General features: G+C 41.8%; 1 protein-coding gene across 1 annotated transcript; it reads right to left on the reverse strand.

Moving 5' to 3' along the window:
• Positions 1-2,016: 2,016 nt before the first annotated feature.
• Positions 2,017-25,616, reverse strand: dnah3 (dynein axonemal heavy chain 3). The gene is made up of 59 exons (XM_076112693.1): positions 25,515-25,616; positions 25,163-25,401; positions 24,717-24,852; positions 24,424-24,616; positions 23,901-24,096; positions 22,355-22,550; positions 22,060-22,239; positions 21,808-21,938; positions 21,612-21,717; positions 21,340-21,518; positions 20,998-21,182; positions 20,708-20,831; positions 20,228-20,381; positions 19,975-20,119; positions 19,583-19,794; positions 19,350-19,441; positions 18,990-19,104; positions 18,662-18,778; positions 17,952-18,131; positions 17,714-17,850; positions 17,296-17,497; positions 17,027-17,119; positions 16,653-16,763; positions 16,446-16,560; positions 16,156-16,354; positions 15,881-15,989; positions 15,629-15,742; positions 14,433-14,609; positions 14,205-14,296; positions 13,875-14,094; positions 13,629-13,763; positions 13,270-13,381; positions 12,917-13,158; positions 12,697-12,797; positions 12,467-12,572; positions 12,215-12,344; positions 11,892-12,125; positions 11,691-11,794; positions 11,306-11,600; positions 11,003-11,182; positions 10,792-10,915; positions 10,540-10,696; positions 10,314-10,465; positions 8,818-9,476; positions 8,575-8,740; positions 8,240-8,456; positions 7,965-8,147; positions 7,655-7,853; positions 7,004-7,517; positions 5,266-6,893; positions 4,887-5,112; positions 4,549-4,793; positions 4,270-4,386; positions 3,947-4,104; positions 3,476-3,643; positions 3,211-3,353; positions 2,893-3,097; positions 2,617-2,754; positions 2,017-2,502 (listed from the first exon to the last, which is right to left on the reverse strand). The coding sequence occupies exons 1-59, from the start codon at positions 25,614-25,616 to the stop codon at positions 2,149-2,151; spliced, it is 11,943 nt and encodes a 3,980-aa protein (XP_075968808.1). The 3' UTR covers positions 2,017-2,148.
• Between the last annotated feature and the right edge of the window lie 1,424 nt (positions 25,617-27,040).

The raw sequence follows: 27,040 nt of genomic DNA on the forward strand, positions 1-27,040 counted from the left end.
AGGTCCTGTACGTAGACATGGTGTCCATGTTCCCTGAACTGCAGGGTTTCTGTGACTCTGCAAGACAAACACCACGCTCTAAATAGCTGAAATGATTTTGCTTGTTGACACACAGTTATACCAATACTTACACAAATCAAGGTCAGTGCAGCATTCACTGACGCAAAACCAAATGTGCTGTGTGATTTATTTGATGAAGGTTCCCACCATTCTCAGTGTAATTCCCCCATAATAAAACACAGTCTCGTACAGAGTTCATCATTTAGGGGAACCGTATCGGAAAACACAGGAGGTTCTTCCACTTCCTTATCAGCTCAACATTAACATAATTTAGTGACTCCAATAAATGCTGCCACCGGGGCGTCCTTGCTCAGAGAACGGAAGTAGATATATATAGTAGTATTTTGGTAATGTAATACTGAGTAAACAGAGGTGTCACACTCTCATAACATGTTGGAGGACATGCCTGTGTTTTGCTTCTCCTGGCAGTTCAGTTTGCTCATTTTCTTTAAAGGGAAATGATCATCTAGCTTTCCAGGAGGCTCTCTCTGGAGGACATTTACACATTAGCATAAGGAGGCCTGAAGGGACTAGACAGAGGATCAACTCCAAGGTCGAGACTTCGGAGGGTCCCTTAGAGATGTACAATCTCTAACTTCAAAACACACCATAGAATTAGTAGCATCTGTCCACAGGAGCCTGCATCCGCTGCATTTTATAATATATAGAGTTATTGTTGCAGTATTTTACGTCCAATAATAGGGCGGCTGTTGATGCAGAAGCTGAATTCATGATGTCTGATGAATAATGATTGAACCCACAAGTGCTGACTTGCAGAGTGCAGTAAGCATTGCTGACATTAATACAGCATCAGCCAGGCGACAACACTCACCAACCACCTGATCTAAAGTTATATGGTTGAGTATGTGACTACTATACCATTGGGGTGTTTTTGTAAACACATTCTCCTCACTTAAGTTTGGTTGAATTAGGTCCATCGTGAAAAGGCTCAGTGGTGATTTGCATCCCGTGATGTAATGGCCTGTATGCAGAGAAAGGCAATAACTCACACTCCCAGCCATCATCAGTGATGGCAAGGTACACTTATCACAAACATTTTTGCTCTTGCTTTGCACACGTCTCTGTGCTAAATCTGGACAAAACCCCCTGCAGTGCGATAGATGAGACATGTTTAAACATCAGCATTTCATTATCGAAGCGCCAGTCAAGATATTTTGGCAACTCCTCTCCCAACAATTATATTTTAGTGGTATTGTTTCTCAAAATTAAGACCACATTTCTCATAAAACCACACTTACACAGTTTGGCTGCTAGAATATATAAATACATATATGAATGATAGGAGAGACCGCATCAGTGAGGATGTAGTGAGCAGACATTCTCATTGTGGGTACCAGTTCAGACCCCTGTGCCTTTGCTGCCATCTAGTGTTTGCCATCAGAACGCACTGCTGAGTTGAGAGAGCGCTGCATATATTGACACCATCCACTTGTTCTGATGTTATTTTGACTGAATTATTAAGTAATAAATCTTTGCGAAACATACCACCTGAAACAAAAGAGCCACATGGAAACTAGAAATGTTGATTAAAGTGCACTATAGTGCAAACACATATCGGCACCAGCGCTTTTCATAACGCGATCCCACCAGTTACTAGCCCTGTGACTGAAATCAGTATGAAACAAAATTTAAATAATGGGTTTTTCCACAAAAAGTACAATATCTCTTAAGTTTTAAAATAAATTCTCCACATCCACACAATGACTCTGCTTTTTACTGTGTAGCTCAAAGCTAGTATGAACTTTTGGTTTGGTTTAAAACTTTAGGAGTCAATTATCTTGAATTATCAGAGGAAATTCTATGCTGAAATCTAATGTAAATGTAAACTCCCTCCTCAATAAACCACGCAGGATATGCGACAATTAATAGACTTAATAGTCTTTCAAGATGAAACATTTTATTAATTGTAGTCATTGTTACCAATGTATGCTTTCAACCAAGCTTAAGAACCTCGACTTGTTTCAGTTTACATCTGTGCTTCTTTGGCATACAAACAAATACATTTCTTTGGCATATACAGTGTTTAAATAGGTTAATATTGAATATTGGATCGGTTGATGCTAGCTCTTAGTCATCCAGCTGGCAGAGGCATGCCACCCCACGGTTAATCCAGTGTTTCTGTGGCTTGTCAGAGGGCAGCTCGATGGACATGACGTAGTTAGTGGAGTGGCCAGTGGTGGACAAGGTACCTCTGCGGGCGCTCGTTTTGTAAACCGGACAAACGTAGTGGTTTTCATGTTGAAACTTAGCCATTTCTCCCGGTTTGAGCTTGATGATGGGTAAAGAGTCAAAGAGAATCTTGGGGAGGGACTCTCCAATGACCATGTTCTCTCTGTCCCAGCGAGCTCCCTCCATGAAAAGACCCTTAACATAGGCCCCATCCTCTGGTTTCTCATCCATATGGGTCTCCTCTTTGGTTACCTGGAACAAAACTCTGAGCATGAATATCCACCCTATATATTCCTATTATTATTCATTTATTATGATTGAAGATGACCAAAAACACTGAGAAAGGTTACAAAAATGACAACATGCCTCAAATTCAAAGCCAATGTAGTCTATGGGGATGGTGTACTTCCTGGCAAAATTCTGAGCCACGCCAGTAAGAAACGACTGGGTGAAGTAGAAGCCAGAGAGCCAGAAGACTGTAGGTGGGCCGTTATCTATCCAATCCTGTCAAGACACACATCCAAGGATATTAATAGGTATTAGTGTATTTAATTTAAAAAGTGATGTAATCCATTCTCCATACATACTACGAACAGAATGTAATAGATTAGCTTTAAAACTAACAACAATCCTAATTCTTACTTGTAGGAACTGCAGCCTGGCTAAGAGATCAGTCACGTAGCTCCCCAATGGCTTGAGAGAAGGGTATGACTTGGCTGCCCACATAGCGGGCACCTTGCCCACCAGCATACTGCTGAAGACCTTCTCAAGTTCTGCAGACATAACGATCTGGCCCTTCAAAGCTTTACGGATGTTTACCAAGCTGACGCGCACCACATGAGTGAGTCTGTCAAGCGTGGAGATTAATGGCATCAAGTATTAATTGTGTGTCCTGCACAAACTGAGCAATAAATAACCAAGATTAATATTTAATCGCATAGCAGCACAAGTTGTTATTACCTGTTGAAGCGGATTATTTCCTGCCTCAGAACAGTATTCATGGACTCCTCGTACGTGACCGGGTATATATCCATCACTATTTGTATGTCAAAATCTGCAGGCAGCTTAGAAAGAATGTCCTCTGCAAGCACATCTACGACTTCCTGAGCACAGACAAAGCATGAATGTGGGACAACAAATTTGCATGTAGTGTTTCCTCAGAGAAATAAGCAGAAGCCAAGAGTGTAAAATAAAAGTCTGTGTGCTCCAGACAGGCAGTGCAAACCTGAGGAGACTTGGCACCGCCGCCCGTCTGCCTGGGCAGAGTCAGCAGTACTCCATCCAGGAGCTGATTGGTCTCTTGATGATCCTTTGTGATGTTAGCGTTGCTATGAAGTCCGAACACACAAGGATCAGCACAAATTGGAAGACTGCGTAAGTAGTCAACATACGTCTGGAAAAAAGAAAATCATTTTTGAAAACATATTTTTTTTATTCAGGTAGGATAATTAAAGAAGTACTTAAGTTCTAGAAGCGATCTTCAACACGGTGCCCCTAAAGCCAAAAATGATCGAGATTTCATTCCGGCTCAAACTCATCAATCCTCCTCTGGGTTTTCAGTGAAATGTGCTGCTGTTGTGTTTATTTGAAATGCAAGCCTGGATTTATTTTCCCCAACATGACATAAGAAGACAGATGCTTTATGGCAGTTATACACTGAAGCATTAATTAGGAATGACCAGAGCTCTGACAGTACCTGGTAGGGGCCATGAGCTGGGACATAATACAGATCTCCCTCACACAGGTGGTAGCCCTCCTGCTCTATCAGGTCCCAACTGTAGAAGATGGACAGAAGTGAAATCAGCAGACGCCTGTCTTTGTCATCTGTCACCCTGCCACCATAGTTGCATTCTCCTGAGAAGAGAAGAAAAGAGATCATTAAAGCAAAAACAAAAATTAGAAATCATAGCAGATTGTTGTGATGTTTGTTGAGAGGTTTGAGCCATGTTACTGAATACACATTTTTATATATGCATTATAATTAATGTCATGCTGTGTTAACGACTATATGTTTTTCACCTGTAAGGTATGTGAGGGCCTCCAGTGGAACCTCCTCATACTCATCCAGGAACATCTGGATCTGCCTCATACTGATCCTCAGATCAGACTCGTTGAACTCATAGGGAATATTCCAACCTGAGAGAAAACGGACCAACAACCGCAACAGGGTTGTTTTACATAAAATTTGAATAATGAACCAAAAATAAATATGAAATGATTACAAAAATGTTTCAAATATCAAAACAAAACCCTTACATTAAAACGATACATCACACAAGGGTCAAACAGAGGTCTCACCCAGAGGTCCAAAGTTCCTCCTCTCCTGTACTAGAGCGTGGAAGAAGGTGAGACCAAACAGGAACTTCTGCCAAATGACCTGCTTCTTGGAGCTGCCAAAGAAGGCAGGGTCAGAGATGGGGTGACTCCGGTAGGAGCGCAACAGGTTGGCTCGTATTCCTTTAGGCGGCTCATTGGTCATCTTCAGCCCATTCTGCAGGATACTGACTGGGAACTTGTCGGATGGATAACTGGTTAACCACAACCTGCGGAGAAGAAAAGATACTTGTCTTGTCTATCGTCTTCTTCATGCAAGAACACGTTTCAGTTAAACTCAATGCCTGTGTAGAGTCTGTTACCTAAAGCTAGGATGTGTGTTCTCTGGGGTGATGGTCTCCACACAGATCCTGTCCAGAGCAGGCATCCAGCTGGTGGCCAGGTGGCAGTTCTGCAGTACCACCCAGGTACCCTCTTTGATGGCTTTGTCAATCATCTGAGCTGCTATGGGTCCTTGTCCTTGTCCGAGAGAAATGGTTTGGGTCTTACTGCCCCCCATTTCTAGGTCATCAGCAAACTTCAGCAGACCTGAAGAAACAATTCAATACTGTAATGAACTTTTCGCATCCAAACATAAAACCACAAGTCACTTCTGAACCAAGTATCCCTCTGTATTTAATTCTAGATTTGGGGCTATCATGTGTTAAAATGTAGAAAGGTCACAAGAATTTGATTATTCACCTGCAGTTGGATCAGATCCTGGTGACAACACAAAGATGAGAGGAGTGCAGCAGTTGGAGTCTTTGTAACTCCCTGCCAGGTCAAAGGTGGGCGGTTCAATGTAAGCCTGTCCCATGTTATCCACTATGAAATCCTGCACTGCTGGAACCATTTTATCTGGTCTGAAGCACCGGATTACTACCATTCTGTCCATTCCCACCAATTTACTCCACCGGTCAGGCAACTGGTCCTTATGGGGCTTTCCTGAATCATAGAGCTCCTTCCATTTTGACACGTTGTCTTGGACATGTTCAAAGAAACCCTCCAGGTTTGGAAGTTTGGACGCCCTGACGATTTCAGACCAGGATTTGTCAGACAGCCACTCTGGAGCAGGGTTGAGGTAAGGGTTATCCAAAGCAATGCCACCTGTTAGAAGGAAGCGCCAGACTCCGTCGTCAACCCGGCCTTTACCCTGCACGATGCCTACAGTGAGCAGCAGGGAGAAAAGCACCTTGTCCTTCTCAAAAAGCGAGCGGCACACATTATTGTAGATGCTGAGGGTAAAGTGCTCAACAATGCTGTTGATCCTTTCCTCTATATCATTGCTCTGCAAGCTCTGGGCAATGGAATACAGGTAGAGATTGATGAACCAGGTCAGGGAGTACTGGTACATAGGCTCGATGTTGGCCAATTCTGAGATGCAGAAAAACATGATGGAGGAGTGCTCAGCCACAGGACGGTAACCCATGCGAGTGTCATCAATGTCTTTCTCTGTGACACTGGCAATTTTTTGCTTCTCTGAGATCCCCTCTGAGAGGATTTTGGAGGATGACAAGATCGTAATGCCGGTCTCATCTTCAAGGATGTTCCCCTGTGAGGAGGAGAGCACTTGTAAGATCTTATCCTCAATTTCCTTGAGCTGCTTGTTGTTGGCAGCACTCTCCAGAATGAGTTGGTGCTTCTTCTCTTCTAGCTCAGGTTTCTCTTTGGCTGCTACAAGCCCTAAAAGCTGGTCCTGTAGGCCTTGTGGCGTGATCATGAAGTTCAGCAGACAGACTTTTACAGCCACCTCTGGGAGATAGTGAGGGTTCCTCAGTCCAGTGGTCATGTAGAACAAAAAATCTTTTGAATATTCCACAATATTCTCCCCTATTTTCATATACTCCACACCCTGCTGTTTGAAGGTCTGCTTCAGCAACAGAGGCTCAAGTATCGGATCAAGTTCCTCTCCGACGTTCTCCAAAAGAACTGGGGTTCCAAACTGGATGCAGTTCTCCAAAACTCTCACATAGTTTCCATCAGACAGTTTGATGACAGCAAGTTTATTTGCCTTCTCCATGTTCTTGATCCACTTGTTGGCTTGACCCTGAGGGTCAATCATTAGGGGCCACCGACGGGAGTTAAACACTATGATACCATTGTCTGTGGAGTAGGAGTCCACTGGCAGTCCAGCAATCTGCCATTCCCTGATGGCCACCTGGTTACCCAGAGTGTTGCTGAGGGTTAAGTCCTCAGAGCAGGGGATTTTCTTCTCCTGGCACAGAATATGCCACTGCTCCTGGCACTCTATACGGTAGTCTACAGTAAATGCCCCAAGGTAAGATACAGTTCCCGAAGACAGGAGTATGTCACCTGTCAGGTTGGTGTATCTGCAGAGGGGAAATATAGAACCAATTTCATTAATATCAAACTTCAGGCATATAACACATCATGATTTACTGTGAAGATTAACATACACTATATGTATCTTTTGACGTACCTAATCCCTAGTTGCCTTGCAGCCTCTGTCCACCTGTCCTTCTCCCCACCCAGTCCTCCAATCAGCTTCTCTGCCCTGATCAGCTTCTGAGAACACAATCCAATGTTGTCTTCCAGTTCTTTCTTCTTGTCAATCATGGCTGCCAAGTCATCATTCAGGCTCTGAAGTCTGTCCTCCACTATTTTCAGCTCAGCTCTTTTCACTGTCAACATTTCCATCTGTACAGCCAGCTCATCCTCAGCCAGCTTTAGTCTCTCCTTCTTTGGGGCTACCACTTTGGCTACACGCTCATACACTTCCATTGCTCGCACCCATTTACAGAGACCCTCACAAGCCGAGGAGACATTCTTAATGATAGAGGGCTGAAACTCAGGGTTGTTGACAAACTTGTCTCTGATTTTCTTGATGTTCGGGGCAGGAATATTGTCTTTGTCGTAGGCTTTGAGGCTCTCCAAAAACTTCAGGTCTGCAAGGAGCTTCTTCGATGGGCCCCAGAAGTCCTCAATCATCTTACCTGCAATATATTTTTATGAAATAGTGATGCTGTTATCATATCTCATATTGAGCAGATCATTTCTTTCAAAAGTACAATACCTTCGTCAATGAGAATAATGCCATTTAAAAATCATTCAGTCAAAGCTGTGCTCTCACCTGAGCCACTGGGATCAGGTTTTCTCTCAGGTTTGATGCCCTTCATGATACAGATGGACTCCATGACAAGTTTTACTAGACCTGGTGGGTTCTGCATAGACTTAACTACTGTAATATCCGAAGGTTTTAATGTGTCCAAGGCTGACAGGGCAGCCTCCAATGCAGGCATTGCTTCTGCCAAGTCTCCCTCACACTCATCCTGAAAGACAAACAATCTGTGTCTAAATACATGAATAGATTTGAACACTACATATATTATGGACATTTTGCAGTGGCAAAATATGCCATATCGCCCGAAATACATTTATACCCTGATGGCTTGAGCTGCAGCTGCTGCTTCATTAGCAACTTTCTCATCAGCAGACACAAGTTCTTTCTTAGCGTCCACCTCCACGGTTTCGCCCTCTATCTTGAGCATCATCTTATCTGTGTCAGCTGAGGTCTGGATGAGCTCTGGCTGCAAGGCTGTCAGCTCCTCCTGCATCACTGACACCTGTGGACATAGTATGATGTGTCTATACCATTCATTTTGGTCAGACAAACAAGGTAACAGTCAAGGAGATGTTCTTTGACAGGGTGCATCACCTGAGATGCTGCAAACTCCAGTTTCTGGAGTCCAACGATGTAGCGGTTTTTCGCAGTATCCACTTCATTCCTCTTTACATTGAGCAGAGTCTTGAAAGTGAGGATGAGTTCAAGGTAGGAGGTGGGTGTGACATAGTTGTGTCTCCTCAATCTGGAGAAGTACCTTTCAGACATCTCTCTGACACTTGTCTGGAAGGTCTTGCACATCTCCACCACCCTGAGATCACAGATAGAAATGTGGGCATACTACACAGTTCTAGATGCAAATGAAGTCCATGCCACTTTTAAGCAGCTGGAACGAGTACTACTTTTTGTCATCCTTTTTATGTCCTTACTCCAGTCTGATATCACTTTGCATTTCCACATCCTCTAGGAACTTGTGGGCCACCATCTCCAGAGCATCATTTGGCCATGCGTGGAACCAGTCAATGGTGCAGCAGTTGATAAGCGAGGGGAACATCCTAAGACGGTTCCTAAATGCATCACCAATAGGACTCATGGCTGTTGAATACAATAATTCGTAGTTACTTACTACAACTTCAATCAGCAAAAGAAAAAGTCCACGTAAAGGTGCCTACCTAGCACAATGTGAAGGTTAGCCTTAACACGGTCAATGAAGAAATTGTACATTGAGAGCGGAGTGCCATCAATCTTTTTGCCCTCAAGCTGGGCGATTCCCTGCACTTTCTCTATGATGACAGCACGTTCATCGGCAGCAAAGATGTTAGGCACATCACCAGTGTTAAGCAGCATGTTGATGTCTTCTAACATGGCCTCATCCTTAATTTGGCTGTCATTGAACAGGAACACCAGGTTCTTTCCCTCTATGCCTGCTTTAAGCATAATCCGCTTCAGGTCATCACGCCAGTCCGACAAGCTGTAGTTCCTGGTCAACTCAATCTGGGACAGGACGTAATCATTTATGAAGGTGCCCAGCTTAGTGGCGCTTTGACGCCCCGAACCGCCAATGCCAACGAGCAGAAGGTGGCCATTGTCTTGTTTTAGCACACGGCAGATGCGGGAAATGTGCTCAATGGCAAATTTGAACATCACAAGGGACATTGGTGCCTTGCTGCAGTTGTTGAACTCATCCAGGTAGAACTCCATCACTTCTTGTAAGGCAGACAAGTCTGAGATTTCATCGTAGGCCTTAACATCTGAATCAGGCTTGGCATAATCACCGAAGAACAAGCTACGGATGCTCTCGTCCGTTACCTTGCCATCTGGGCTTAGATGGCTCAGGAGCTAGACAACAACAGAAGAGATTTAGGATTAAACACAGACACTATAGTTTTAAATCAAGACCGCAACACACTACACTAGACAAAGCAGCAGCCTCTCTCCCAGTTTGTTTGTTTATTTAATCTGACTTTCTAAAAACAAACCTTGCGACTGCAATGCTATTTTGTACCTAGATAACTTCTCTACATTTGTGCTTCCCCACTAGCACATGGATTGACAAAATGTATCTAACAGCAGAAACCCTTCAAAAGTAGCTGTATTTAACATTCTGAACATTAAGGAGATCGACAGGCGGATCGGTGCGGCTGCAGCAGTAAAGCAGGCGCTGCACCGGACCGTCTTGGTGAAGAGGGAGCTGAGCCGGAAGGCAAAGCTCTCAATTTACCACTCGGTCTACGTTCCTACCCTCACCTATGGTCACGAACTCTGGGTCGTTAATATAGCAGCACACAACTATTTGCTCTCTAAAGATACAGTTGAATAATGTCTAACTGAGCAGAAAACGTAGTCATTCTTCCTAAGTGTGTGTTATTCGAGCTTCTCCTTGCTTTGTTGACATAGTCGGGCCATGCAGGCATGTTAGTGCATGTGAGCTTGACCCACTGGTTAGCAGTTAAGCGGCAATTAAAATGCTCCCAATCTCAGATTTGGCCCCTTTAAACAGATTTTGACCATAATCTACTAAACTGATATTTTTGCTATCTTCTAATCTATGAAATTTCAGTCATATTTGTTAATAATTTGTGAGAAAAAAATGCAGAACGATGAAGTGAAAAACTGTTGATTTAACTAGCTGAGATTATTTTTGAGAGTGTTTGTGCGCACTTATCACATGTGTACCTTTTCCACACTCTGCTTAAAGAAGTTTGAGGTTCTCTCTTTTACGATGCCAAAGAATGTCTCCTTGTCTTCGTTGTCAATGAGGCGATCATAGAAAACACGATAGACCTCATGGATCCACAGGCGGATCAGTTTGTCTCCATCCTGACACAAATAGGACAACATACATCAATTCAGAACAATTAAATGAAACATTTCACTATTGTTTCCTCACTTACCTGCATGTGTGTATGTGGAGCCAAGAGCACACCCCGTATCACTCGAGAAAAGTCCCGCAGGTTGAAGATGTAGTGTGACTTAGACGGGGTGGGGAGGAAGCTGTCCATGGTGTCCTTATAGACTGCCATGGTGGCCTGGACCATGATCTTTCCTAGCCTAGGACATAAGTCAAAATACAGTAAATCTTTCTGACAGACAACTTTAATCATTCTACCACTGGTTGACATTATAATACATATTTGACAAGTTACCTGTAGAAAGAAGGATCAAAGTCTTTGTTGAAGTGCCAGTCAGCAATGGAGCTGAATATCTTGGTCAGTGTTTTATCATCAAAGGAATCAATTGAGATGATATTCAAGTGGCGGGTGAAGCGGCCTAGGATTTGAAACATTTTGTGAATTTCGCCAGCCGCTTTCCTTAATGAAATTACTAATACCAAATAAATAATTATTTCAAACATACTTGTAATGTTATTTTTCCCACCACCAGGAGGCCCCATTGCAGACATGAACAGCACGTCCACTATGTTTAGTTTGGAGGTGTCCTTCTTGTCATACCAGTGATGATGGTCAATCCACTGTTTTAACAGCTCAATTGGGGGTTGGGCGCCATAGATTTCTTTCGCTGGCATGTTCAGATCATCTACGTAGAGGAGATAACAATAACAGTCAATTTGTACATGAAAAGTGAATGACTATAAAGCACTCAATGATCCACTTTTAACCCAACAGAATGGGATTATGCTGTATCTGTGTCTATCTTTACCAACATAGACGATGCACTTCTTTCCCACAGGAGGTCCAAACACGCCCCTCCTTCTTCGGTCCAGCTTGGCCATGATGATGTCTTGGGTCTGATTCGCTGAGGTTCGGGCAGAGAAGTTGATACAGTTTGGTATGTACTGCTCTTTAGGCAGATTTACCAAGAAGCTTTTGTTGATGACAGATTTGCCAGTGCCAGTGGGCCCAACAAACAGCATGGGTATTTCATGTGCCAGGTAGGTACGCAGGAAAAAAAGCTGCCGTGCTGTCTCCATAGTTGGGATGATGAGGTCTGACACCTGGTAAGGTTAAGCAGAGTTTCAGTGAACATGGACATTCACGGTGGCCTCTTTAGCAGCAGTTAACCTCTGTGATATAAACACACTCACATTGGCTGCAACTGGAATGACATTTTCTTCAATTGTGATTGAATCAGTCCATATATTCCACTGTCCTTGTCCATCCTTATGAAAGTAGTAGTCATAGACAGTGCCTGAAAAACAATAAGTAAACAACAGGCCTTTATAATGTTAAAGAAGCAGGTTTTTTTAATTGGTATAGTAACGATATACGTAAATCAATTTGGTGACCTGTCTCAGGGAAGATGTTGTCCTTTTTGAGTTTGATAGTCTTAGGCCAAGGGTGCTCATCATCCATGCCCATGATCAGACTGCGGTAGAAGACATCAAACTTCTTACGACAGTCCCCGGTGATGGTTCCACCCAAAGTCCATACAACCGCAAATAGGAACAGACTCTGCAGCCACCTGGTGATCTGCTGGCAGGACATTTGGGTGCCATCGACTCCTGACGCAGAGATTTCATCTGGGTATAGACAGGAATGTTAACACATACACTCACACTGATGAAAAGGAACATGTATAAATTGTTAATTTAATATAATTCTTACTAACCCATCAGGCAGGTGTACAACTTCATCAGACTGTAGGCTAAGTGAATGGGAGATGTTTGAACCACAAAGCGACACTCCCTGTCTATAAAGTCCAGACAGGGTTTAACTAGCCAATCAAACAGGTCCACTATCTGTGGGACAAAAGGTCAACGAGGCAGGTATAAGACACATCATATGACATCTTAAAGGATATAAATTGACAAAAACTGTAATCAATGAGCAGATTCAGACAAATGCGTGTTTGTGATCTCACCAGTTCTCTATGTTCACTGCTCAGGCTTTCAGGCAGTGTGTTCATGTAGGAATCTCTGAAAGGAGTCCAGCCCAGCTGCTGAGCTTCCATGTAGATCATACCACACCTTTAGGCAGATGGTTACACTCAAAAACCCCAATACAGTAACTTTTAAAGTTTCAAAATGTGTACTTTCTATATTTACACGGTATACTACAGTTGCTGGTGCAGCTTCTGTCTGTTCTACTTACCTACTGACGGTAGCTGGAGAGGCTTGCTCCAGGTCAGCAGGTTCAAAGATCAGACTCATTTTACTACTCATCTGGATAATCTCACCACTCATCAGACAAAGCTAGAGAGTGAACAAGACAGAGGCATCTTATTTAAAGGCTGTAAATCTGAGGGAAATCCTTTACAAAAACTATGAATGTCTACATACAATTTCATTAAACGCATCAAAGTGGCCAATACCTTCTTGTTGTCATCCAGCACAGTATTCATGTTCTCAATCCAGACAGCATCAATGGGCCCATCAAAGATTATCCATTGTCGATTTTCTGAGGTGGAGATCGCCTGATCCCTGTAGGAGGTGGCCAGCACACCATCAGACCACTCATGGCTGACTTTATCAAAGCAGCCATACAACTGGCCCATGGTGATGGCCTTGGGGTTGATAATGCAGTAATCCACAGCAAACTCCTCCATCAACTTGGCTGAAAAAGTGAAATGAGAGAGAATAAACTATTATAAATCAAAACAGAATCATATCTTTGCCAATGACTTGCTAGTTCAACTAAAAGATACATTTTCTCTGAAATACCAACCTTCATAAAGGTCTCCGAGGGCAGCAGCAAGAACTTTATATGCGGAAGTCTTTCCTCCGAGAGGGTCTCCTACTATCATGAAGCCATGGCGTACCAACATCATCTCATACACCTATCCATCATCACAAATCACAGTCTGAGTACATTTAAGTGTTAGAAGTATACAGTTTGAACACAGTTGTATTACTTGGCAACAGCTTTGGTCCATGTTTACTTCCTGTCAGCTTATGTCATTTAGGAAATAAACTATAGGACACATTTGGAATGTTTATTTTTACAGCTGTGAAATGGTCAAAAACAACTAGCCAAACATCTTTTATGAGTCTTAAGTATTGCAAAGAATTAGTCCTCATTGGTACCTGAATAATTTTGCCAATGAACCATGGAACAGACTGGAGGTTGAGCTTAGCAACGTTGTCATTAAGAGCCTTGAGGAGAAGATCATAGTCTGGTTTTGGAAGAACTACGCCAGGGAATAAGTCAGAGATGATACCCTGTGGGCAGCAGAGGGAGAATTTAACTGAATAATTTGTAAACCAATTGATCCATACACAGAAAAACCAAATACTAGAAATTACAATTGTATTTGCTTCAAAATCTGTCACCTGAAACAGTGGCACATCCTGTGCCAGAAACTTGGCCATGTTAACGTCCATCAGCGCTCTAAGCAACAGCACACTCTCATTCTCCTCGGGGTACTTCAGCTTCAGATTCCCCGCTGCAGTCAGCACAGACTTCACAGCTCGCATACCATAGTCATAGTGGTGTTGGGAGGACAGCTGCTCGGAACACAAGCGGTAGGTGGCCACAATCTTCTGGGACAGGCTGGAATTTGAGATGTATGAGGCTTGGTGACGGAACCAACCGGGAGCTAAATCTAGCCCCCAAAATATACTTAATAAAATGATTTTGTCCAGGACATCATTCACACTTACCTGCGAGATTCAATGAAGCCCATGGAGTATAATGAGATTTCACCAATGAGACCATAGTCTGGCACCATCATAGCCACTGTCCGGAAAAGAGCCTACAAGACAAGAGTGATGGGTGTACAGTTCCAGCATCTTATTCTCTCTTTACTTTCCCCCCATTTTTTTCTCATCATCAGATTCTGCTCTGTTGAGTAATGTTTAAGACTATGCTATAGTGCTAAAGGGATGTACCTTTAGGTTGTCAGGGAGCTCAGCCCTGCCAGCATAACCAGGGTTCATGGTGATGAACACAGAGCAGGTTGGGTTGAGTAACAGCTCTGTCCCCTCAAACAGGAAGGTCTTCAGATTCTTGGCAATGGCCTGTTGTATGCAGTGGACCTGCTGAGCCACCACGGAGAGAACCTCCACCTGTGAAACACACGCAAACACATGGTGACCGACTATGTGAACAAATTTGTAAAACGCATTAATGCTTTAATCAGACACAACCATTGGAATGCATTGTGACTGAGAAATAACAATATATAATATTCATCATCATCAGGCCATCATAAGCATAATATCTATTTATTATATATTTACGAATTTTAAGATGCAAACGAGCCGTATTGAAATGGATTGTAATTCACTCCTAAGCTTACATTTTGCAGGCTAACTATTCTCCTCAAGTGGGAGCTGTTAGCTGTGAAGAAGCTTTTCTTTGCATTCAAACAACACTTAGACAACATAAGTGCAGGTGTGTTTGCCATTTTATCGCTTGGATACAAAACAGTCAGTAAAATGTCAATAAAACATGTAGATGTAAATCAAGGTGCCCTTTTACGTGGTGCATTTTTTGCAATAGAAGATGAGAGCACAAGGCAGGATATGAAATAATGGATATTCTGATATATAAAAAGGTGCTTGTACTTGACTCTATGTTAAAAATGAAGCCAGTGCAATGCAGAGTTATAATCTGCAATTTCACATTTCTTTTAGAAACCTCTAGCGGCAGTGTTTTGTATGTGTTGCAATCCGTCAATCAACCTCTGTTCAGACATTTTAAAGAGTATTCAAATAATCCAATTAACTTGGCATAAAGTCAAAAGCAGTGTCTCTGTAACCTGCTGACTTGCTAATGATCTAGATTTAGCTTGGTGTCTGTGGTGGAGGAAAACAGGTCTTGTTATTATGTAGTTGTCCAAACTTGATTTGAAATCTATAATGAATCTTAACTTGATTCTTTATGTGAGAGGCCAAACAGACCATTCAAGTTTCATCATTAACATTTTAACAATAACAACACAAACCAATACTAAACCGAATAGTAATAGAATATTTGTTCATGAAACTTGAGCTACTATTCAGTTAGAGCAGATAAGATTTGAGTCATTTGATTTCACAGACATACACAGATTAGACCAGTATAACAAAGGTCGTGTGCTCACCTCAATACGATTGAACTCATCAAAGCAGGCCCAAGCTCCGGACTGTGCCAGTCCTTTGAAGAACTTACTCATGGCCTTGTAGTCCAGACCATCGGAGCAGTTGAACACCACACACTAAGACGAGATGAGATACGGGAAATTGCAGAAATTTGCAGGTGTGCAGAAAGAACAGATGCAGTATTATTGTCAGTATTAAGAAAAAAGACTAATAAAATGCAGATCAGTGTTTTACTGAAAACCATTTTGGTGTACCTGTTTTGCCAAAGCTTTTGCCAGATCCTTTGTGGTCTCAGTCTTGCCAGTGCCGGCAGGACCCTCAGGAGCTCCCCCCAAGTTTAACTTCAAAGCCCCCATTAGAGTTCTGGTATAGCAGTTATTTCAAAAGTTATTTGAAAAAATAAAAGAACTCCACATCTTTTGACATCAACTTTAGAAGTTACAGTATGTTAGAATCTCATTTTGACTATGATATTGTATTTTGCAGCTCTCCATCCATAAGATAAAGGATCACATAGACTGTAAGTTACCTGTAGCAGCGGTCAGTAAGCGGTGTAATGACAAGACGGGGGGAATTGCCCAGATATTCATAGCCATATTTCAAGTAAGTGGTGATCATGCGCAGCATCACTTCTCCATCCTCCCAGAAGTAACGCAGCTGAGAAATCCACGCAAAGTCATTCAGAGAGGAGATGCGGTCCTCTGCCAGTTTTGCCACAACATCTCGAGCTAGTAGAGGGAAAGAGCGTGAGATGTTCTCTGCAAGCTAAATGTAATCAAGAGATCCTATTTGATCCCTTTAAGAGAACAGCTGTATTACCATGAACATCTATAACGGTGAGAGCACCAAGGGTCATCCTTGCCCCCCCTGGCAGCTTCCCACGCACCAGCTCCACAATGTCAGCAATCTGAGCGTTGCATTTCTCCACATAGGCCTTTAGGTGGAATGGAAAATCAGTCGGCAGGTTAGACTACAGTCAACTAGAAGTTGTCTCTCTTTGTGTTAGTTAGCAATGGATGTACTGACTGGCAGTGAGTTGGTCTGTATGGCTTCAGATACTTCACTAGTCCAAAAGATGGAGGAGGCACAAATGACAACTTGGCCAGGCCACTGCAACACCCACTTCTTCCTGGGCAACTACAGCACAAACAGATAAAATATTACACAGTAAAGAAAATGTTTTTACACTGTTTATATCTATCTGAACCCAAATAAATGGTAATGATTATAATTATTTGTATTTTATCATCCTACTTTTAATACTGCTCCAAAGAACTAATGGATGGTTTAATAAAAAGAATACTAATTAAACCCACTCCCCAGTTTAGCCATGACTTGTCTGCATCTATTGTCAGTCAAGTTTATCATAGATTAAAAAACACAGTAATATACCCAAATACCTCTGTGTACTGCATCATTCCTTCATGGATGACATGTCGAACACTCCTCTGCATTAGGTTCTCCACCTGCAGCAGCCACTTCTCTACCATACCCTAAAAATCAAACAGAAACAGTCCACCACATACTTCCAATATGTTATGTCCAACAAAGTTAAATTTGTTAAGCAATATAAGAATATAAAATAGGTATGATACATACATATATATGAATTTAATCTCAACATATATAATACAACTATGACACACTGTATAAAAGCACTGTTCTATACCTTGGCTTGAGCTGGATAAATCTTTTCTGTGAAGGTCACGGTCTCCTTCTCTGAGCTGATCATGCCAATGATCTCCATGTCCTCAGTGAACTCCAGTTTGGCGATGCCCTCAAAGCACTTTTTCAGGTGAGGCTGCACACACCTTGGGTCTTTAGTTTGTGAGAGGATCTCTAGCAGCTCGTCGTTGGACAGGAAGAAGAACCTGGAAATATGATGAAGATGAAGAGGAGAGATGAAACATAACAACCGCTTGACGAGACTCTTAAAAATAATGTTAATATAAAGGCTCACTGTGTCATGTGTCTGTAATGTTTTGTCGATACAATTAAAGTGTTCTCCTTTGCAAGTAGATTTTTAACCTCCCTGTAAGTCGAAACTATTATAATGTACTATTAGGGATAGTACTAGTGGTCCAAACCTTGGGAAATAGAGCCTCTTCTTTTCCAGGTAGGTATTGAGGCCTTTTTGAATGTGATCTAGATACTCATTGGACTCCTGTAGCCGCGCCAGCATGTTAGGCTGAGCTGTAGCCACCAGCACATGGGTATCCTTAACCTGGACCAGCGAAAAACACAAAGGCACCATGGTGAAGCATTGTGCGTGAGACTCGATTCTCGCAAACCTTCACAAGAAGTTGTGTTTCAAGAGAATCTTACCGCCGTAGCGATGATGTCCTTCCAGTAGCTGTCCACAATGGCAAACTCGCGTCCCTCCTCAGGCATCTGGGCAATGATGTCCTCAGAGCTGAAGATGGGTTCAAGGTAGAGCCAAGTAGCTTGACACTTCAACATGGAGTCTAGGATGTCCTGTATACTCAGCAACTTGTCCTCCCAATGCTGGGTAGGAGAGTAACGGTGAGAATAACAGATAAATAGCAACAACAAGGTATTGTTGTGTCTCATAGATAAAAGTAAAGTATGTATAGTTTACAAAATGCAACAACAATCCTACAACAGCCTACCCTCATTCTAAAGAAATAAATGACTACAAACAAGACGCCCCAAAAAGGAAAAATAAGATAATCTAGTCCATGAACTATATTTCGACCCAGAAGATTACTGTGTTTTATATGATTATATTATCTTGCATTCCTAAAACTGGTTGTTTGAAGTATTTTATGGTCATTTTATGACAAAGCCACTTTCACTGGTGCATAGAGAGGCACAGCTGAGGTTGTGTTTATGCAGAACAGGCAATTTTCTTACTTGTTCTGGCATGAAATTGTGCTTGCATATCCATCTGGCTTTAGTTGGCAGAGGTGCCCACAGACTTCCAAAACCACACAAACTAATTGTATGTATGATGGCTCTTTGACTTTCATATACATTTCTAAAGTCGAAAGGTGACTTGTGGCGTCATGTCTTACCTTACATTCAGTCTCTATTGGCTTAATGAAAGGTGAACCTTTCATGGTCTGTGCCTTAATAATGTGGTCATCAAGAAGCACTTGGATGTCATCCACTGCTGACACAATATTGGTACCCTATGATGAAATATAAACTGTATTTAATACAAGTTGATGTCAATGTTCTGTATGGAAATTCATGGCTAGAGTTTAAGACAGTGACGGCAACGTAACCAACATGTCAATTTCTTGTAACATTTCAACATTGAAGATGTAATACGTTACAATGGCAGTCCACTTGTGCTACGTCTATTGTGAAAGTATGTGATTATATATGTGTTTGTCATACTGTATCTCTGTACGGAGTGAAAGAGAACCGGAGCTCAGCCCATTCACTTGTCATCTTCTTCATGGATTTTTCCAGAGAGTACTCCTTACTGGCCGACGCTCCAATATCTTCCAACCTAGGACAGAAGTAAAACTAGAATTACTACAATTATTAAATTCTAATCAATTCTAAACAACCTTGAGGCCTCCGGCCACGGCTGTCACCGGTGCGGAGGAATAACAACATCACCTTCTGATATTGGTGAATATTTCCAACAGGGTCACTTTTCCTTACAAGCCATGGTTTTCCTTATAACACAGTACATTCATCTTGCTCCTTGCATGTATTCCAACACAGTGTAATGTCAGTAGAGTGTCTTACTGTTTAGAGAACTTGGAAAGGCCCAGGTCCAACATGTTCAGCAGTGAGCTGCTCACATCCGGTTTGACAGCAAAGCCCACGATGCTGCTAATCTGTAGACAGACAAAGGTGTCGTAAATTATTCACATTAGCTTCATTGGATCACAGGAGACGCTGGACACTCGGTCCTCACAAAGTGAATCTGACACGGGATTTCGATCAGAATATCTAACTAAAACATAAATTCAGCTGACCGCCTCCCAGTGACGGTCTTTGATGCCGGGGTTACAGATGGTGGTGAGGATGGGTAGGTGCATCTTGAACGCTTCTATCTTTCCTTTGAAGATTCTGGCCACCCGACAAGGCCCAGGAAGATTAGCGAAAGACTTAGTCAGTTTATGCGTGGTTCTCCACATTGTGTCAAGGTCATCAGAGATTTTCTCAGCATCCAGGTGAAGGAAAGGACCTAGAAGTTAAATGATAAGCAAAGTACAGCAATGTGAAAACTGCTGTGCATCCCGCTTGCACTTGCTGTTTGCCAGTAGTCGTTATTTGTGCCAGAATTTTTTTTAATGCAGTCGCACAGTAGCTATGAGAAACTGAGAAAAAAAAAACGAGTGTTATTTTCGCAGTGTGAGTCACATACCATTCATCCACTCTTCTGACATGCTCTGAAACTTTAGTGCTGTGCTCCAGAGCTGTTCATATGGCTGTTTGTCAGCTATCAGGGTTTGGCGCAAAGAGAACTGTTTCTGTTCCCTCTCCAACAAAGTCTGCTCATTGTTGATATCCTGTAGAATATCAGTGGTTTAAACATATTCCATATTGCTTTAGTATCTTAGCTTAGAAATCAAAAGCATAACCATGTGCATATTTATGGTATCTAAAACATCTTTTACCTCTTGTTCAGTGATAGCAGCCTCCAGGTTAGCAGTGATTTGAGTGAGATTTCTCATATTGTTCTTCATCTCCTCCATGTTAAACACTTCCTTCTTCTCAAAGGCCCATATCTCCTTGTCCACATCCTGCAGCCTCTGGTGAAAATCGGATACCCTGAGATAATCAAATGGAGGTAACAGTTTTTATTTCAGTTGTTGGCTTTGGAGACACTATAGTTAGTGTGGTGCATCACAGAAGACACACTTTCTGAACAGTTAGGGAAAGATTAAAGTAGTTGTTGCTATAGATTTCAGTGACTTTTAGCCTAATGTAAAGGGATGTTTTCAAATCTTAGTTTGAATTGACTGCAATTCTTGGAGCCAAACTATTCTCATGTAGGACACTCTTTGGTGCCTTGGTAAAGCAGAGGAGGGACCAACCATTGGTAAACATCTCATTCAGCTGTGGGTGTTGACAGAGTGTGAAAAGTCTTTATTAACCTTGTTTGGAGACAGTCCTGAGCCTGTTCTGTCATGGTGGCCAGATGAGTCTTGCTGTTTTCAAGCTCAGTAAGGATCTGATCGTCCCAATGGAAAACACGGGAGTTCAGCCTCAAGTCATCAGCTAGAATAAGAAAGAAAACAATAGCCAAACAAATTGTGGACGGGGCCTAAGTTTAGTTACACAGATAAAAAAAAGAAATGGCATCTACTGAATGGTGCCATTTGTGTAGATTACATGTCATTTCTTTTGACTGTAATTGCAAAATACCATGAGAGGTTTCACATACAGGGTAGAGTGGCATAGTCCAGGAGGAAGCTGACGCGGCATCTTGCCTCATCAATCTCATCTGTCAGCTTGTGAATAGTGACATCTCTGGTTTTTTGAATGTACTGGTTGAGAGACACCAACTCCTCTGTGGTTTCTGGGGTGCTTCTGATGATCTCAGAAACCTCCTCGTACTTTTGACAGATCCTGGGAAAGAATGGTTGATATTCTCTCTCTTAAAATTTTAGTAAACGTTGCTTGTTGTTTAAATTCAACAGAGAAAAAAGAATAGATGTTGAATTTATCCGACACTTTCTGCTGTTCATATTATAAATGTTTAAGGAGGCGGACAGTTTCCCCTCACCCCTTATTAAGCTCTCGGTTCTCCTCCACTTCAAACATTATGATCTTGTCTTTCAGTCCCTCAGCACGGTCACACAGGTCATCATTCAGCTTGCCAGCATACAGACAAAACATGGACAAGGGCACCGTGGCATGCAGTGAGGCAATCTCCTTCCATAAGTGATTAAAACACTCAATTTCCTGAGGATTGAAAAAGGGGAGAGAGGACTTGGTAGACAGCAAACAGCAATTGAAAACAGAAACTGTTCAGTGTAGATTTTAGATGGAATTTACCTTTCTGAAGCCTTCTAACGAGTGCTTTTCTTTGAGGAAAGCTGATATTTCCTGCTTTGCTGTATGGTCCAGTAGATTGCTGTATTTCTGATATACGCTCAAATACCTGAGGAATGAGATGTAGTGTTAGCGGCTCCTCTACACTTGCTAGTAAATCAGAGTAGTTGAAAGGCATAAATTCAACATGTGTCGTTACTTCTTAGGTCCCACGGTGTTCTTGTTGAAAACGTCTTTGGCTTTGTTGATTAGGTTTGTAACCAGCGACTCGTTGGGACCGACGGTCCGTAGGTACAAGTTCTTTATATCGGGAAAGAGGTTACATTCCACCTGGCAAAGGCATTTCAGTCGCAGATTATATTCGTTGCTGTATAAAAGCAGAAGCAGCACTGTGTATTGTTTATTATAGAAGAAGAATATCAAAGCTTGTAGTGCTACGGGAATACTGTACCCTTGGGAGCTTCTCAGCACTCTTGATGATTTCCATGAAGCCTCTGTGGATGAGCTCCCAACATTCCTGAAAGCTTGGACTAAAGTCAACGTGAGGCTCATTCACCTGTAGCTCAACCAGCAGCACCTGAGACTGAACATACTTCATCTCATCAAACACCTCGCCAAAGTCATTGCCGTCCTGAAGACCACAGAACACAGTAAGAGTAGATTTGAGGACTCCTCGCTCGCAATTTCAAAGACTATCATAACGTGTTTGGAAAAGAAAATGGAACAACTACAAATTTTGTCCAAACCTCATGTATAGTGAAGAAATATAACAGGTTCTGTAATGATTCTACAACCAAGCTTCGGAGCTGCAATGACATGAGAGCAGCCACACAGCTGAAGAACTCCTTGACGCTAACTGGAGCCTCCTGCTCACTCTGGGGTAAGAGGGGCAACCACAGGTCCTTGAAGGTGTCAATGAGTGCAGCACAGTGAGGCAGCCAACTGAAAGAAGATGATTGCGAGTTCAGTTTGAGCTATTTTGTATTGTTTTTTTATGTCACATAACACTGGTGGTCATGAATGGTCTCTCTGCTGTAATCATAATCCGCTTCCAAGAGCATGTGTGATAATAACATACCTGAAGCGCTTTCTGCACAGTTTTCCGTTTCAAATCCACGGTGTCCACTGAATAAAAGCTCTACTGACTGCACTAGTTACTGCAGTTATTATTTGCTTTATTTATTACCTGGTTCTTATTACCGTTTACACAACCCCATAGAGACAAATAATGCCCTCTGGATTCAGAGGCATGGCATGGGAGACTCAGAGACTTCAGAGTAATGGTATCCAAGCAGGTGCAAATTACTAACATGGAAATAAACAAATCGAAGCTAGCTTCTACAAATTACAGTGGCTCGTATTTCAGGGCTGCTACATGGTCTAACAGGCTATACAACAGTCACACAACAAAGGATGCAATGGAATCCTAAAGTGAGGCAGTGTGTAAAGCAAACCCCTGAAAGGCCGCCTGGCTCTGACAAAGTGGACAAGGTGGTAATATGAGACTGCACCTACAACAGGATTAGCTCTCTTGGTTGTGTACATACCGTAGATCTACAAGCCAATGAAAGGACTTACTACATAATTAAGTCTGTACATCACATTATGGCCTCACTGAAAGACTGGCTGGTTTGACACAGTCTGGCAAGTTGGCAGTACTCACTTTTGGACCAGTTCATCTCTCGTGGTTTGGCACCGTCTCTGGATAAACTCTTCAAACTCAGATGGCAGGAGGGGGAGGCTGGCGGAGAAAAGGTCTTCCAGTCCAATAAATCTCAAGGATGAGAAGCTGAAATAAGATTTGATCCATTTATTTGTCTTTGTATCTATTATACCATTATGTGAACACAAAGACGCATAAATGCAAACACACTTTTACCTACATAAACTCAGATACAGAATCCAAAGTAAATAGCTTGTGCAGGAGAGGTAGGAAGCTGAAAGCTTTCTACAAAGACCTCTCCTAAAAACATTTTTATTTAGATGCAGAGGCGGTGTTTTGTGAAATTCAAATTTACGCATTGTTCATCCTCTTTGTTTATATATATATATATATATATATATATATATATATATATATATATATATATATATATATATATATATATATATATATATATATATATATATATATATATATATATATATATATATATATATATATATAGCCACATTACTGGAACATTCATTAAGGAAGCTGATGTCCAGACTGTTTAGTAGGATTTGAATGAATATGTAAAAATGTAATCTAACTCTCACTGAATGCACCGTAAAGGCACACTTCTGTATTACCCGTTTAGCCAGACATCCTGTAGTCGGACCATCATGTGACTGACAGTAAACAGATGTTGGCTTTGCCACGTGTGGACCTCCTTGTAACTAGCTGCCCAAGGCACCGGCCCACGGATCACCCTCCTGGTAAAAGGCTTGGGGATGCTGGATATGGACAGTCTCTGGCACTCAGATGGGTCCATCAGAATATAGTCCACTGTCAAGGAACCACATGGAAGACAAAATAGATTGAACAGATTGACCAAATGTCATTTTCAAGGCAAGTGAAATATTAATGAACAAAAGCACCAACTAGAGTGACTATTTTTTCAAACCCATATTGGCACATGTATTAAAGAATCCTTATTTGTTGTGTTTAATGTGCTAAAAGATACATAGATAGCAGCAGACATGAAGAAAAGCTGAAGCTGAGTTTGTTTTGGTCAGACAGTCTATAACAGCAATGTTAAAGTGATACTGGCATATGCTTAGAAGTTCCAAATAAAGCAGTACTGTCATTAAAGAACACTTTATTGTTTTATACCTATGCTCTGCTTGAGGCTGAGGTTATACTCTATTTTGACCTCTTCTTCCATGTTTGCCCTCATCATCTTGAGGTGTTTACTAATATCCTCAGTTTCGGGAGGCAGCAGGCGCATGATGTTCATCATCTGCTGGGGTGGCTGGGGTTCCAGTACAGAGCTGGGGACACCATTGGTGATATAGTATATATACCGCTGTGTGAGAAAAGTTAAGATCAATAATGTGTCAAAGAAGTGACTCAAAAGATTCTAATCAGCAACTGACATGTTCATTACTGAATTAACTGATACTTGCTTCCAGGTCTCTCTGCGTAGGTTCTGTCTGCATGGCCCTCGTCTTCTCCTCTTGGCTGTGCATGACGTCCAGCTGCTCTTGAGGACTCATGGGCCGGCTGCTGGGACTGCCAACATTTCTTGGTCTAGGCTCTGGCCTACGTGAGAGTAAAGCATGAGAAGATGTATCCCTGTGAAAGCAGGAACAAGTCAGATAAAGTGCTTCAAGAAAAAGAACATTATAACAAAAATAAGCTATTGCTGAAATGTGTCGCTTTAAGGGAATAATAACCTTCTTCTTGGTGTTATTCTTTGTATCCCTCCAGATGGGGTTAATGCTAAAAGCCTGATTAAGATCAAAATCCATTCTGAGAAGTTTCCAGAGCACATTTTAAATTATAACAAGATTAAATAAAAGGAAAGAACATTGCAAACGTAGACCGTTTCAGACAAGCTTCCCTTCGTCACAAAGAGCTGGGTTTCAACATAAAAAGGATACAAGGCTCTGCTGGTTTTTCCAAGGATTGACGGAAAGGGCGTCGTCTGTGCTGGAGTTTATTAATCTTAAATTTCTGGGCCCGGGGACTGTAGTTATTTCCAATAGACTCACTGGGAGTACGGTGTTGACGCAGCTCTTTAAAGGGACCTGCTAGTGTCCGAGAAGTGGTCTGGAGAATGGGTGGGTGATGACTGTTCCTCAATAGAATCTGGGGTAAAATAACAACTTGAATGATAAGATGATGTATGGTAGCATGAAAGTTCATGCGTTTAACCGGTCTTCTCTAAAGCACTTGTTTATATGATACAGTGATATTCTTACTTGATACACTTCTGATGATTCTGCACTACAAGTCGTGGGCAAAGGTGGGGGGAAAGGATATCCTCTGCTCTGACTCATGTTGAAAATAGAGTCATCCTCCATCTGTAGTTCAGACAAAAGTAGTAAATGTTAAAACACAAACAAACAAACAAACCCTGTGTTGTACAATGACAATAAAACCCCGTGTTGTACAATGACAATAAAACCCCGTGTTGTACAATGACAATAAACCTTGTAACCTAACCACTGACACTTTTGCATGACTTTAATTTGCACACTAAATAAAAATTAAATGTGATACAAGCGTTGTTTATTCAAAAGCTAATAGTGCACACTCTATTTTTTTTTTATTACACTACTTCACGTCTTTTTATATGATAAACACGTGCGTTTAATTATGCCTTTACAGTTAGTGCATAACAATTGCATGCAAAATATAGGCCATACAAATGAATAGTGCATTTCAGAATCAGCCCATATATCAATATTTCTCAACGAAACTGCAAACCTAGACAGATAGAAGGGTCTCCTTTAGGACGGTATAAAATACAATATAAAGCAGTCCATTAAGATAGTTAAATATTCAGCTACATGAGGACGTATTAAACGTATTTTCAACAGAAAATAAACGTTACCTCCTCAGCGTTTTGCCTTTCCATCTTGTTGCTGAAAGACACCGTTGTAACCGACCGTTAATATCATTTTAGACCGTTACCTTCTATCAGTTGCTCTGTATAGTTACGTCGGATATCGGCAGGATTTCATTCATTTCGTAGCATTAAACTCAAATGTTTTATGTGTCCATTAGCAACAAAAGTTTGCGCGCAGAGTTTGGAAGTAGGTTAATCTGGCACTTTTCTAATGTACAAATGACATTAACTATTTCGAGCTACTTTAATTTTGCCCTGCAAACGCTTTGAAAAGCCTCACGTTGCTGTAAACTGACACACTGTTGATCTCAACCAGGGACGTCTCCGTAGTAACCCAACCACCTAAAGCTGAACTATATGTGGTGGGCGGTTGTTCCCTGATAAAAGGTCGGACCGGGTTTATTTCTGTGTGTAATATGGTCACAACCAAAACTATTGTATTATGTTGAGTTACAGATCGCTCTAGGAAGCTAGAGGCTTTTATTGTGAAGGATGAAACGGAAGAAGGAAACGTTGTTTATTATTGTATTACTATTATAAAGTATAGGCGCAACATAACCCTCGGCTACATTGGTGGCAGCGGTTATGTTGCACCTAAACTTTATAATAGTAATAAAATAATAAACACGGGGCTCCGTAGTCTGCACCAAGATGGCAGCAACTTTATTCTCTTTTCACACACTTCACAATAAACTTTTTCCTTCTTCCGTTTCATCCTTCACAATAAAAGCCCCAAATACATACACTGGAACACTGTTTCCTAGAGAGCTCTTAACGTAACTCAACATATTAGCTTACACTATTACAGCAGGCGGTGAGACAACAAGGAACAATACTCTGGGTTTGTTTTAATGGTTTGACCTAATACCTTACCTG

The sequence above is a fragment of the Anarhichas minor genome, unplaced genomic scaffold (genome assembly GCF_050575085.1).
Source record: "Anarhichas minor isolate MPS153535 unplaced genomic scaffold, ASM5057508v1 ptg000051l, whole genome shotgun sequence".
Lineage (NCBI taxonomy): Eukaryota > Metazoa > Chordata > Actinopteri > Perciformes > Anarhichadidae > Anarhichas > Anarhichas minor.

Coding starts and splice junctions, on each gene's coding strand:
- dnah3 (XM_076112693.1), bottom strand. CDS start 25,616: ATGGAGGATGACTCTATTTTCAACATGAGTCAGAGCAGAGGATATCCT. Junction 19,795..19,974: donor GTCAGAAGAGTGGATGAATG/GTATGTGACTCA, acceptor TTTAACTTCTAG/GTCCTTTCCTTCACCTGGAT. Junction 2,755..2,892: donor CCAGGCTGCAGTTCCTACAA/GTAAGAATTAGG, acceptor GTGTCTTGACAG/GATTGGATAGATAACGGCCC.